This window comes from Symphalangus syndactylus, chromosome 15 (genome assembly GCF_028878055.3).
Source record: "Symphalangus syndactylus isolate Jambi chromosome 15, NHGRI_mSymSyn1-v2.1_pri, whole genome shotgun sequence".
NCBI lineage: Eukaryota > Metazoa > Chordata > Mammalia > Primates > Hylobatidae > Symphalangus > Symphalangus syndactylus.
In genome coordinates, this window is record NC_072437.2 from 98,434,430 (window position 1) to 98,449,552 (window position 15,123).

The following is a 15,123-nucleotide window of genomic DNA, read 5'->3' on the forward strand; positions in this document are numbered from 1 at the left end:
AGCTCATCCTTATTACAGTCTTAGGTGGATGTGGCCTCAGAGAAGAGCTTTTGTGCTTTCACCATCCACCTAACATGTAGGTCACTGGCGTCTGTCTTGATGGTTTCATGAAATACTTAATTCAGCAGACTCTTTTTTCCTTCAGAAAGGAAATTTCCAAAAATACCCAAAGTTCTATCATCTGAAATTTTTTTTTAGTAGCAAAATCTTTATCACTCTGGAGTATCGGCAAAATACTCAAATTGATTCTATCCAAAAAGAATAATTTGAACACTACTTCTCTCCAATAAACAATTCATGCCAGCTTTGAAGGTCACAGGCAATATTTAGAACATGGTGTGAATTCTGGGTACCTTGTTCATGGAGGTAGCAATCTGCGGCTCATTGGAATGGAGGGCATAGCCAAATCTAACCATGCTGGGTCACTATCATTGTCTTGCCACTTTTTCCTTTATCTCATCTTGTATTTTGTGCTGTCTACACCTTGCCAATCATGATAAATCCAAGGGTATCTAAATCTTCGTGTGAGTTGGAAACAGAAATAATTCCCCTTCTGGTGAAAATAAAATCATGTGAGTGACTTACAGATGGTTCCAGAGTGAAGCTGTCTTGCTTGGCTAGTGAGGGAGGGAGGGAGATACTTGTGATTTTTTTCATGGAAAGCTGCCTCTTGCCAGCTGCGCTCCTTCCTAGGGTCTGGTTTGAGGTTCCTCTCTCCTCCTGGGCTCTGGCACTCTCTTCCTTGGCCTGTCCCTTTGGGCTCACGGTAGTGACAGCTGTGCCACTACAAGCCCTGGGCTCTTGCACTGTGCACTGTTCCTCGTGGCCACCCCCTGTCCTGCCTGCACCTTTGCAATGAGCACTGTTAGAAATAAATCCTCTGCAAATGGCCTTGAGCCTGCCATCTGCTCATTTTTGGGGTCCTGACTAGTTCACTACTAGATAAGGACAATCTGAGAAGAAGTTAAACGCTTTGGTTATAATTTTAGATATAAGGGACATGACTATGTCTATTAACTGTCAATTAAAGAATCAATGAAAAGGCTGGGCAGTGGCTCACACCTGCAATCTCAGCACTTTGGGAGGCCGAGGTGGGCAAATCACTTGAGGTCAGGAGTTCGAGACCAGCCTGACCCATGTGGTGAAACCCCGTCTCTACTAAAAATACAAAAATTGGCCAGGCGTGGTGGTGCCCGCCTGTAATCTCAATTTCTTGGGAGGCTGAGGCAGGAAATTCCTTGAACCCAGGAGGTGGAGGTTGCAGCGAGTGGAGATTGTACCACTGCACTCCAGGCAGAGCCAGACTCTATCTCAAAAAAAAAAAAAAAAAAAAAAAAAAAAAGAATCAATGAAAGGAAGTATAATGCTAGCAATAAAACACCTTACCTAAAACTCGGAAGAATAACATCTGATTCATGTTATGGCTTAATATTTTTCATATAAAGTAAACAGAATTAAACAGAAATCTCAGGACAATTAATTTTGTGACTTCTAGGAAGTTTATTAACAGTGAGTTCATTGTGATTTCAAGAAAAGTGAGAGTAGTAAAGGAAAAACAAGGAAAAAAAGAAGGAAGTGCAGAAAAGCTGCTGATGGCAGAAAGCTGGAAGGAAAACGTCGAGTTGGGGTTTGTGGTAAAGAGACGGGAATTAGTAGTGGGAAGCAGAAAGTAAAGTGGGCCTGGGAAGTGATACTCATTTCTAAATCGGTATCAGGATAACCCCTGGGCATAGCAAAAAGGCTGAGGGAAAAGAAAGTGAAGCAAAATGGGCGAGAAAAAAAAATCTGGAAGTCAAAACACACCACAGGATACATGTAGTTCATTTTGGATTTATTCTCTGTGTAAGAGCGAAGGGAAGGGCTGACGTACCCTCATATAACTGAGCGTATTGCGGGAACCCAGCAGCACGGAGCCAGTCACATGCTTCTTTCGCCTCAATTTCTGAAAAACACAAGAGAGAGAAAATTGTGAGTCCCAGAGCCGCACCCTAGTACTCTGCCTTCTTAATCATGGAGACACTGGTGAGCTTTGTGCAAGTTATTACAAAGCAAAATTGTTCCAGGTAAGTCTGCATAAGTAGGCTTACCCAGGAGTGGGTGGAAAATGAGCGGGTAATACAAAGGGCCTTGTTATGTGTCTACTAAGATAATCTTCAATGTAGATCCATAAGTATGTGGATAATAACAAAACCACAGATAACAGAACACAAAGGCTGAGTTTCAGGCAGGGAAAAATGTCTTATTTATACACCAGGGAACCAGGGCACTAGGGGGAAAGAGGACATTCTTCTTTACAATGCTTTTTTTTTAATGGAATTTTTTTTTTAAGTTCCAAAGATTAGGCTAAAAATGTTTATTCAACATTCCTTTATTCTTTCACTCTTGGGATAATTTTAAGAAAGACTACAACTAGATTGCATATGAAAATGTATTTTCTCATGAAAAAAATGTATTACAAAAATCCAGTGTATTATTGTTTTAAAAATTTCACTAATAGCCTTAATTCCCCATGCATTATAACAAAATGTTCATTAATCAAGCACATTGGAATGATTTCAAGCTGTAGAGTGCGGCATAGAAGAGGAAAGTTGATTATTTGGAATTGAGACTTGAGTTTCATGGGCCTGCCAGAACCTCTGAGGGCCAAGCCCAAGAGGTTGATATGTCCCTTGGGCGACCATTTCTGGTGTGGATGCACCAACAGCCCACCGGACCACCTGCCTGGGGAGGCTGTGGAGTGAGATAGGAGGAGTCTACAGTATGTGAACCAGGTCACTTTTTGACCTTGTGAATCCTGGATCATTTCCCAACCACAATTCTGTTAGACAAATATGAATCCAAGGGGAAAGAAGTTCATCTGTTGAAAGTCCAGTTTCTCCAAACAAAATTAAACAGCCTATTATCACGAGTCTTTACCAAGGCCCTTTCCTCCGCTGTTAGGATGGGTCCCTGTCAGGTCATTGTATTTCCATTTACTATGATGCTAATTTTTCCCCACAGCCAAAGCTGGAGTGCACAGGGTGTTCTTGGGATCACTGCACAGAAATGATCTACACTAACATCACCCTGGGCCTGCGATTGTACCTCAACATTGAAAGCTCAGTGTCTATGCAGTAAGATGTTTGATGTGCCAGGGCTATTTGGTATATGTTAGGAAAATAGACCAAAGGCCAGATCTTACTCAGGCATCACCAGGAAGAGCAAAACCCCACTGTCTAGTTCCACAGATCTGGTTAAATCTAGATTGATCTTTGTCATTAAATCCAGGGAAACAGAGCCTATGGCAGCTCCTGCCCCGGAACGCCTGCCTTTTCTGACATCCCCTAATCTACTGTTACTCCAGGGACTGACGATTTCAAAAGCTTGAGATTTGTCTCCGGTGTGAGGGTTTTCCACTTAAGTGTGACCAGCATGTTCCTACCATGTACCCATTCCTGCCACGGACACATGGTTCAGAAACATCCGGGAACCAAGCTGGAAAGAAAAGCTATTGAAAGCATTTCTATCAGAAAAGGAGTCTCTGCGATCCACAACTGCTGTTCAAAACACAGCTTCACTGAATTGTGCTGCATGGGCTAACTTGGGCTTTCCTCTGGAAAGTTACAAAAGGCAATTATCGCATTGCTCAAAAGTTCTATTTAGTACCCAGTTGAGAGTCTGTATTTGAAGGTTTCTACTTTGATAACCACACAAGTATTTCAGAGGAAATAGGAAAACATACATTCTATCTGTAACGCGTAGAAAATGTGGTGAGTTGCTACTGAGTCATGGATAAAGTGCTGCCTAACAGATTTTCAAGCTTCAGATTTGCTTCCCGCTTCCATATAATACAGTGGGTAGTAACGAGAAAACACCTAATTTCTAGACATGCTCTAAACCTAATTATGAGTCAGCAAGTCTTGGAGAGAAGCACAGAATACTATATTTTCTCTTGGCATTACATGAATCTTATGCCTTTTTCTGTTTTATTATTACCTTTACTACAATGAAAATGTAGTGTTCAGCAAGAGAGTCCCAGAGAGCCAGGCCATGAAGAACAAATGGGGAAGACCCACAAGACAGGGGCTCTGCAGCCTAGAAAGCTCAAAGACAGAGAGTGGGAAGTGATCTATGAAAGAGTTCGCACCCCTCCAGCCCAGGGAATGTGGTGAGCTCAGATCCTGAAGATGAAAAGGATAACATGGTGGAGAAGAAGTGGGCAGCCAGGAATCCTTCTAGAAAACTCCCTTTGGAACATCATGTGTTTTCACTAATTTGTGGGATCTAAAAATCAAAATAATTGAACTCATGGACGTAGAGATTAGAAGGATGGTTACCAGAGGCTGAGAAGGGTAGTGGGGGCTAGAGGGGAGGTGGGGATCATTAATGGGTACAAAAAAAATTAGAAGGAATGAATAAGACCTACTATTTAACAGGGTGACTACGGTCAGTAATAACTTATTTGTACATTTTTAAATAACTAAAAGAGTATAATTGGATTGTTTGTAACACAAAGAATAAATGCCCGAGGGGATGAATACCCTATTCTCCATAATGTAAGGAGTTCACATTGCACACCTGTATCAAAATACCTCATGTACCCCATAAATATATACATATGCCTACTATGTCCCCACAAAAATGAAAAATTTAAAAATTTTGAAAACAACACTGCTTTTGGAACTTAAAATTCTGGTTGGACAGTGGAATGGGGCTGAAGCTAGCCAGGGAAATTTTATTTAAAAGGCTCCTGAGATAATAACTGCATTTCATTTTTTATGACAGCAACACGGATAACGAACTGAAATCCTTTTCAGATACATACATGAAAAACCAAATTTTAACCAGAACCCAGATAAATCAATCATTCAAATAAGATGATTTTTTTTGTTTGTTTTAATGGGCAGACGCTTAAGCTTTTAGGCCTCAGGGTCAAATGACAACAAAACTGCAACGAGTAAATATCATAAATTAGAAGCAGCCCTGTCCCAGCCATGGCAGGTGACTCCTCGAGGTGTAGCATCATTTCCTATACCCAACTTGCCATTCTGTTTGCCCAAATGTCTCTCAAACACACACCCTCATTTCATATTCCCCCACCCTAGCTGCAGTCCTAACATCTTGATACCTCAATTTAAGGACAAAGCCAACTCTCATTTACCAGCTAGTGACAAAACAAACAAAATAATCTGGCATAATTAACCCCTATCAAATCTGAGTTTGCCCATCCAATTGAGGGGGGGAGGGTAAAAAAAGTCTTACAATTTTTATTAATTCTTCATGGTCCCTACTAATACCAATTAGCCAAATACTAATGCTTTTCCCCAGGCGCTTCCAGTGGCCAAAATGACTGGAGAATTAAAAACGAATCATTATTGCCAGTGCCATCATTTCACAAAGATCTACCTAATGAGATTCAAATGACATTGAGGAGAAAAGTGTGAAAAACTCTTTTTTATTGTGCTCTTGCTAGCCAGCATAATATTATGTAAAAGCATTAAGATCTATTAAAATCACATTTTGACAGTTTTATTTGTTCTCCATTTGCTACCCTTACCTGCCCCTGTAGCAGCTCCAGGGCTGCAAGGCAAAGCATCAGCTCACTGCAGCTGTCTCATGGAAAACCTGAGTGTGGAGTGAAACCAGAGAGTGGCCCTGGACAGAAGGGCCCACCAACCTCTATGGAGGTTACAGTGCTGCTTTGCTGGTGAAAATCCAATCCATTCAGCTTGGTATTATGAAAGGATTTCAATGGAATTTTTGTAACTATTCTATGTAATAATTATTTCATTTTACTATCTGGCAGGTATCTATTTTTGCCCGTCCAACATCCTTCCCTACATCTTCTGATAACGGAACCTCTTTCTGCAAGGAGCCTCTTCTATGTGCATAGGTTTATGTAGGGCTGACGCCTCTTGCCTCCAAGCACACACCCTAGCCCTATCACCACCACCCACATAAGGTGACCTGATTCTTAAGAGCACCCCACCCCTGTTAGTCTAAGGAGACTGAGGAGCTTTGGTACCTTAAACCAATAGTCATTTGGGGGCTGAAATCAATTGGTTGAAAAGGGAGATATCCAGCGTTTCCGCTGGTAGCCTGGTCTAGCAAACCTTTTCACTGGTTTACTCAGTAAGTTCAGTGGATCGTGTGGTGCTACCCGTGCTCTTCAGCCATATATCTGCGATTCCATTTAAGGCAAAGTCACTGGCTTCGCCTCAGTTGCCTTATACATGCTTTGAGCATGATGTGGCCACTATCCTCAGACAAACCCAGCAGAGGGAAGCTCTTGCTAGCACCTGGGGAGGCACCCACTAACATGGGAATGAGAACATGGAAACAAACCACGGCCGATGTGGGTTTTCACAACATATTATCATGTTTCTTAATTATACATGCCCAATGTTGAAAACTTCCTAATAGAGAAAGTCACAATGAATGAAAAAAGTCAACTCTTGCCCCATTATGAACACCTAATTTTATATATGTTATCTGTCAAAACAGTACTACGCTATCTTTTGTTGACTGCTTTTTTCACATAAGAATGCATTGCGAATATTTTCTCATATAATGATCTTATTTGTGAAAAAACGGGAAATTTACTTTGTTTTGAGAATGACGCTTATTTTTTAAAGATTTGATTTTTGAATACTGCCAATTGCATTTCCCTTAGGAAGATTATAACATCAAGGTGGCCAAGAGAAAAGAGTTCAATAGGACCTCACCAATGTAGACTGATGGTGGAGAAGGCTGGAAGTCTATGGGAGTTAAAAGAGATGTACAAGCTGTTTCTTTAATGTAGTCTCTTAGCTACAGACAGTCTGTGGACAAGGCTCTGTAGGACCTCAGGCAAGTCAGGAAACATAGTGAGCACAGCAAATTTGCTGCCCAGGTTTGCAGGCCTCATCTCACGTTACAACCTCATTGTATTTTTAAGCTGGTGTGTCTAGCGTGCTTCTAGCGTGCTTGGGCACAGAGTGCTCTCTTGGCTAAGCATTTTAAGTACATACATTTTGTTTTACATTTTTCTCAGCATAGCAAATTTTTTTCCATAGCTCACTGAAAGGTATTGGGTATCCTTTCTAAATGACCAAAAATTCAAATGAGGGCCAAATTAAAATTTATTAACATCAGAAACGTAGCTGGCTAGAAAGAATCTGTTCTATTGTGGACAGTTTATGAAATCATTACATACGAGCTCATGTACTTATGTTGTTCCTACAAGTCTCCTTGAATTTCTATGGACAAACTGGCTCCAATTTAAATAGGTCTTCTTTTTTAAATGTTCATTGAAAGTACTTAAGAGAAGTAAGGAAAAGAAAGAGTGTGATCATCATGGGATTTAAGAAAGTAGGCTTGAGAAGAGTGTTTTGTCTTTTCCCTTAAACTGGCCTATTTGGTGGGCACCCTGTTTCTAAAAGACTATGGGTACCAGCATAGAAGGATGACTCAGCCCCCACAAGATGCCTGCAGTGGATGCAATTATCACTATTAAAGTATATCTAAGGTGTTAACATTTCAACGGGCTTGTGGTTGTTGGCTTAGGATAATTTATATGGCTAAGGTAGCTTCATTAGTAACTTTACTACTTCAGGAGAATGACTCCTTTGTCTTCAGACAGAATTTCTCTAGTGAAGTCCCTGTTTATTGAAGGTGTGTTTCTCTGCCCATACGTTAAGCCAGTTTTGTTAAAATCAATGCCAGGGTATCCATCCCATCTATATATGGATACCAATGATGCAATCATTAATATCACATAGAACCATACACTACCACCATAATCCTGCCAGGAGGGCTTTATAACCTTAGTCACAGATACAGGAAGGAATGCCAGATTTTTAGTAGTAGCAGACTTTGATTTACATCCCATGTTATGGCGTCAGGAAATATCTTTTTGCACTTTTAAAATTATATGTTATTTTGATATGTAAAAGACCTTAAATGTATACCAAATATAATTTTTTCCTGATATTCATAACATTTTCTTTCCATGATTTTCTAAGTTACTAAGAGGAACTAAAATACAGGTGATTTGGAATGAATTTGAGATTATTAATCACTGAATATTCAAAATAGTGGATCAACTTATAAACACCCACTTTATCTATCCATAATTTGAGGCAATCTTTTCCTTGATGTGCAATAAAATATCTGACTGTCAGCAAGTATACAACAATAGGAAGAAGAAACCTGGAAGACCCGTATAGAGTGGTCACACCTACCTGTACTCAGTCAAGACAGAGACTCTCAGCTCTGTTTATGTGGACTTCTTTCCCAAATGCAAGAATGAGAGACGTGTTGAGACATAAAATTCCCTCACCAATTCTACACATAAGCCTCATTTCCTAGGCCTTGAAATATCTTCTGGAAGCTGGATTCATAGCAAATCTAGTCACTTAATTCCTATTAGAGTGAAAGAAGATCGAGCAAATTCTCTACCTAAGCAGAGAATAAACCTAAGTAGGTTTATTCCGCGTCACTCAAGGGTTATTTTTAACCAGTCTTTTTCAGCCTGGTTGGGGAAACCATAGATATTACGACATATGACATATATGTAAATCAAATACATGATACACATTTACTGTTAATTTTTAATTAGCCTTAAATATATAATTAACATACATATACTATATAGTCATACGCACTTATGCATTTTTTTTCTTTGTATGCCCACAGTGACCCCCTGCCCTTTCTAGCTGCCATGTGCAGTGCTCCTGCAACTAGGAGGCATACCCTTCCCACCTCACTAATGTCATGCTCGGCCATATGACCCACCTTGGCCAATTAAATGTGAACAGACATGACCTGTGCTAGTTTCAGAAAAACATCTCAAGAGCCATCCCCTAACCCAACCAGCCTTCCTGTTCTTTTCCCTTTACCATGAGGCTAAGAGATATTCCTTCAGCCTAGGTGTTGGAATGATGACCCTGGGGGCAGAGACACAGGAGACCAGCTGCTGACATGTAATATAAGCAATAAATACACTTGTTTTATGCCACTACAACTTGAGGGGCAATTTGTTCAAGTGGCATAATCTAGCATAAGCTAATGTAACACAGCTGCCAGCTATTCACTGTATAGATGAGGCATATGGAAGGCACTATGGACCTTTATGTCAACCTGAAACTGTTGTTGCATGTCTGTTAGTGTGGTGTAGAGATGCACACAGTCTCAGTAATCATTTCTGCTCCGAATTCTGCTTCTCTGCCTAGAGTGCATGATGTGTATGAATTCCAAAAAATGTTGTAAACAATCCTCACATGCATCCATGTGTGTGAATGTGTGCTCATATACACATTTGCACCACAGAAGATCAAAAGTTCCGTTGCAAGTGAATGAGGAAACTCATCAGAAATATATTTTCCATGCCTGTATTCCCAATAGTATTTAAAAAGAAAAAAAGTTTGCAATCCCCAAACCCCAGTCAATCTGAGAGAAAAAGAAAGCAGAAAATAGATGCTCTCCCAGCCAAATAGTTTCTGACCAGATTGTTTTGACTCAAGTTTTCCATGAAGCAGAGTAGTTCTTTATTCTCCTCTTTCATTTGGTACAGATTGTTCCAATCAGGCGCTTGTGGTATTTCTCAGGGAGGCTGCATGCATACATCCCCAGCTTTTTGAAGTTGTGGAGCCACTGCCTACCACTAAATCCCAAGAGATTCTTCAAGATGGAGTCAGTTAAGCAACTGAAATGCAAGGCAGGGAACACAGAGTTGACCAGACAATTAGAGAGAGCATCATAATTTGCAAGCATTGGCCAAAACACCTCCATGTTGACCCACCAAGCCAGAAGAGTCTTCAGTAACCCTTCTTGGGACAAGTGCATGAGATTCTGCAGATTGTCTCTCTTTCTCTAATTCAGTTTCTCCAGCTTCTGTAGGAAAGGTGGAGAACAAGAGTCCAGGTTGCTGTCTTGATATTGGTTCTCAGAGCCGAGCTCCAACTTCCACAAAATTGGCCAAATGACCAGTATCAGAAGGGCCTGTGGGTACTCACTCTGCGTCATGCTGATGATTTCTTGCCTGGGGAAGAACAACCGCTTTGGACAGATCCCGCCACCACTAGGAAGTCAGGTTTCTTAGCTTTTGACAGGCACTCTTCCATCCTACATTGCTTTAAGACTTTTGTTTTTTAAATGTTAAAAAAAATGCATGTTTTTAGGGACGCAAACTCCTCCTGTATGTTTTCAGACATTTCTGAATGTCTATGCTTGTAAGAGGTTATCTGCTGTTTGATTTGCTCAACTCTTTTTTAGCTCTTGGTACTCCAATTACCCAAGAAGATTTCATGATAGCAGGGGAGAACCTTGCCGTGTAGGCGAAAGAAGGAGCACAGATTCTGTTAGGATAAAGTCACTCCAATACTTCTGCAGGCCCTTTTCAATTCCTTTGCTCCTTTTGGGGTTGACATGGCAAGATAGATATAGCTTGGCTGAGGCTTCTGACTCCCTTTGCAAGGCTTTCTGCATGTAACTTCTCAGCAACTGTCATATCTGGATCAATCAAATCAAAATTTTTGCTTAATTTAATTCCAGGAAAAGATTTCCACAGCTCAAGTATAATCCTATTATCTGAGTATACATGAAAACTTGATATTGTATGTATTTTCTTAAAAAATTCCTTGGCACTGGCTCAGAGTGTAAATAAAATATTTACTGGGATTTTTCAACATGTCTTTGCCAGTTTTCTGGAACCCTTTCTACTTGTCTGCTGAACGTAGGCAACGGCATTGGCGGTGTGAATGATTTTCTAAACATGCATCAGTCATTCCAGGAATAAAGATTACATTCAAGAAATGAAATTGTTACTAGGTTTACAGCTATCGATTGATTCATTTTTCCCTGTGCTCTTCAAGGCCAAAGATACTGCTGAGCTTAAAAGTCTGCTCTCTACGGGATTTTCATTTGCAGTTCGTTAATAGATATTGACAGTATATATTCCTTATAGAAGGAAATTTAAAATGAGTTCAGGTATTTGAAATAGCTTTACTTGATTTGAGACGGAAGAGATGAAGTTCTCCACTGAAGACTTAAGAAACTTAATTCCTATGCTGCGACTCCCTTTTTTTCATCAGGCACAGTGATGCATCAATGACTTGTATCATGCTACAATCTAAACACATGGCATACTGAGATTAAAGTTAATTGAGGCATCCCATAAACATGCCACAAATGTAATCCAAAAAGTTAAAAAAGTTACATCAACTATAAAATGTTTTAAAAGTTTAATATAATAGAAGTTTACAAATTCTGGAATATTTAAAATTGTATAGCAGATAACTTCAAATTTTAAAGAATTCTTTGGGCCTTTATAATTATCGTCACAAAATCTTAATTGAGGATCGTCCCATTTGATGTTTAAAAACAAAGTAGGAAACAGCAGAAGTACATGCTATGTAAAGATACATCTATTTCTAAACAGAGGTCCAGGTGGCTACCTTGTCTAATATGAATAGAATTTAATTCCCTGGCTAGCTTTGGGGAATATGACAACTTTTACTAATAAAGTCAGTGACGGTCTTGGCTAATCTGCCTGCCAAATACTCACTGAATTCAGGTATAAAAAGATCATTTTCTGTAAGAACAGATTTGAATGAGAGATAAAAGCGGCTTAAAATTCCTAAATGAAATCTGATTGTAAGAGTAGCAAAATCTAAACCTAAGATTTGAAAAACTTACACACACAAATCAAATCAAGGCTAATGTACTAATAGAAGGAAAAAACACAAACCAAATCAGCCATTTAAAAACGCAACCAACCTTTCATGACTAAAGTACCAGCAAATGGGCTCTATTGTAAGATTTTGGTGATGCTAGTTACACAATTCTGGCATACCGCAAGGCTGGCAAATCTGTCAAAGTCAACTCAAGGACCAGCTGAGCTAGGGATATCACTGGATTTTAGCAGCATTCATGTCAAGCCATATGATAAACAAGAAGGCTGTCAAATGAAGGCACTATGCTTATTATTTGAAAATCAAATAAATGATTTCAATTTTCTGTTACTAAGCAAAAATATAACCAAAAAGAAAACGAAAGTAATGGAGGAAGGGAGGAAGGAGGAAGAAAGGGAGGGAGGGAGGAAGGAAGAAAAAAAGGAAGGGAAAAAGGAAGGAAGGAAGGAAAGAAAGGAACGAAGGAAGATATTGCCATAATTCTACCACCTAGAGATTGATCAATATTTTGTTGGCATAACATCTCTTGTTCTCTTATTATGAAGATGTATTCATGTATCTAGGCTAAGTATACTATCTATTTTACATAATCTTTAAATAAAACCGGAATCTGCTTTTGCACTCGACAATGCATTTTGAACATCTTTTTATGTCAACAGATGTCCTTCTCAAACATTCTAGGTGGCTTGAATAACATTTCTACTGACATTACTTTAAAAAGTATCTTCCTTCATCAATTCAGGCTGCCATAATCATGGGTTAAAAATAATAAATCCAGTTCTCTGGAGGCTTTCATTCTAAATAAAGAATTACACCAGAACATGCATCCTGGTGAACGTATTTCACGGACTACTTCTGGGTTGACATTTCTCATGTTATTTCACATTCTGGATTAAGACACATCTCATATGGTTTTGATTTATATTCTCAGCAGACTTCAAAAAGGAAATTCCAAATGGAAGTTTATTCATGTACCAGAACTATGTTTAAATGATGCTACAGGGATATCTTAAACTAACAGGAAATTCAAAACTAAGGTCCTGGACCGTATTGCCACCTCTTCCTTCTTGAATGTCTTAGGTATCTGGAAAGTGGAGATTTTATGTAACAGCTGTTTCACTTGTCTTTGACCTTCTGCATATGTATTTAGACAATTTCAAAGATATATTTTACTTTATGTAATAACTTGGTATTTCCTGGTTGCTGAAGTTTCAAGGTTGTACTCAGAAAACAAAACAAAGTAGACCAAATAAAGAAAATCTCCACATCTTGTTTTAATGACTAAATGAATATCTAGAGTCTATGTGACTCCCAAAATTCTTCAAATAATCAAAAGCAAAACATGATCCAAATTTGTAAAACTAGCAAATTTGCCAAAAGAGCAACTCTTTAAGACAAGACTATTTTTGTACAGGGTTCATGTTATCGCTTTAAAGAGAGTTTACAATGAAGATACATTCTAATTTCATTTTGTTCTTAACTAATGGCATATCTGTTTCTGGAATAAAGCTCAAGTTTCTACTCTTATTGAATACATATACTTACTTTTACAGATTAACTTTTTGAAAAGAACCTGTCAATGTTTTTAGAAAATACTCCTTTATTTGAGGGCATAATTGAACTAAATGGGCACAAGAGGGGTAAATACGGCATCAAGCAGTTAGAAGTGAGTCCAAAATTCTGGATTCACCTCTCATTACCTGTGTGACCCTGGGTAGGTTAATTCTAGCATATCTCAGTTTCTTCATATATAGAATTGGAATAAACAAGAGTACCTACCCCAGAGGGTTGCTGTAAAGATTAAATGATTGCATTTCTGTAAAGTACCTGGAGCACAGTATTTGTTACTATTACTAGGGCAGAGGTGCTTATGTTACTTTCCCGTATTAGAAAATAGTGGATCTGATGGATGGTCTCTGATTCTTTTCTCTCAGCTCTCTTCATTTGGCATTCAGAAGTGGAAGGCATTTGTCTTTACGTATTTACTTAACAGACACCTGCTGGGTGCCCCTGTTGTGAAAGCCTGCTGGTAGGCACCGCAGGTGAATGCAAGGCTGTGGGCAGTGGGTCCTACCCTGCGGGTCTCTAAACCAAGCAGGGATAGACAAAGACCCATCCAGGCACTACCACAACCAAAGAAAGCAAAAGCCCTGCAGAACAGGACATTATCCTCCAGGTCTCAGAGCAGGAGGGGGCATTTTGGATAAGGTGACCAGGAAAAGCCTTGCAGTTGAGGTGAGATTCAGAAGAAGGCAGAAGAAGGTTAGCCACATGGTTCTGCCATAAACAACCCATCTTCTCCCCCTAGATGAATTAGGAGCTGAGAACTCACTGCCTTCTTGGAAGTAGAATCTCATGCTCCTCCCTCTGTGCCTGCAGGAAGTCCTTGGGGTCACATGGCACCCATCAACCTGCCTGGAGATTCTTACATGACAAGTATCTAACATGCAATTCATTTTTTGCAATCCACAGACTGTTTCATGATACTCTTTCTGTTAAATGAAGCTGTAAGCCATGCTTCACACAATGCAGTGCTCTTTAACAAGATGTAATGAGAGTCATAAATGAGATGTGACACTTTGGATATGTGACATTTGGACACATTCAGAAATATGACACCTTAGGATAATGGCAGTAAGAGCCTTCTCCTAAGAGGCTGTTACTTTTAGGATATAAACACCAGGCTGGGGAAGACAGTCTTGCGATTATGGTTTACAATGTGCTTACCAGTTAATAAGTAAAATATTAGCAATCACATGCCTGATATGTGGGGATCTCAAGGGCAAAGATGTGTTAAAACATAACCAAACACTCCAGGACCTTGGGAAAGAAATCTGTATCAGACATGTGGGCTTCATTAAGGGAAATGCCTTCAGAAGATTATTTTTCCATGTTATGAGAAAAAATCTCAACAAGTAAGTAAATTGTGAGCAAGGGATATGGGCTTCCTGTGGACTAATGACTGGGAGAAGTTGTGGGTTAATGTGGAGTCCAAGGTCATTGATCTCAAGAGGTCATGAATCTCCCAGGTCGGCTTCCTAAGGTCATTCTCACTATGAAAAACATGCTAGGTGTATATTCTGGGATCTGCTTTGTGAGGAGGTGACAGGGAAAGTAATTCAAATACCTTTCAAATACTTGAATACATTTACATTTAAAAACAAAGGAAGTGTTGCTCTTATGCATATAATGATTACAATTAATGTTCCATGACTGCTTGAATTATACCTAGTGCCAAATGGAAAATTTAGAAATCCGTCCTCGAAACTTTTGCTTCTCCAAAATAAGGAACAAGTAAATATCAACACATAATTTTTTAAAAAATTGAGATGAAGTCTATCTTGCTCAATTTAGTGCATAAACTGAGAGTTCTTTACCTGGGGTTTTTAGATATAATTGAGAGGCCTGGGAAACCCTTTGTATGCAAACATTGTTGTGTGTTTTTTTGTTTTTCCTGAGGTTACATGGCTTT

General features: G+C 39.3%; 1 protein-coding gene across 5 annotated transcripts in view; it reads right to left on the reverse strand.

Annotated features, from left to right (window-relative positions):
* The window catches only part of STARD13 (StAR related lipid transfer domain containing 13), a 562,325-nt gene that overhangs the window by 63,891 nt on the left and 483,311 nt on the right, over positions 1 to 15,123 (reverse strand). For all 5 annotated transcript variants that reach the window (XM_055244120.2, XM_063619303.1, XM_055244119.2 and 2 more), the window contains one exon: positions 1,871 to 1,942. In XM_055244120.2, the coding sequence (XP_055100095.2) occupies positions 1,871 to 1,942 (72 nt within the window). The remainder of the gene's footprint in view (positions 1 to 1,870; positions 1,943 to 15,123) is intronic.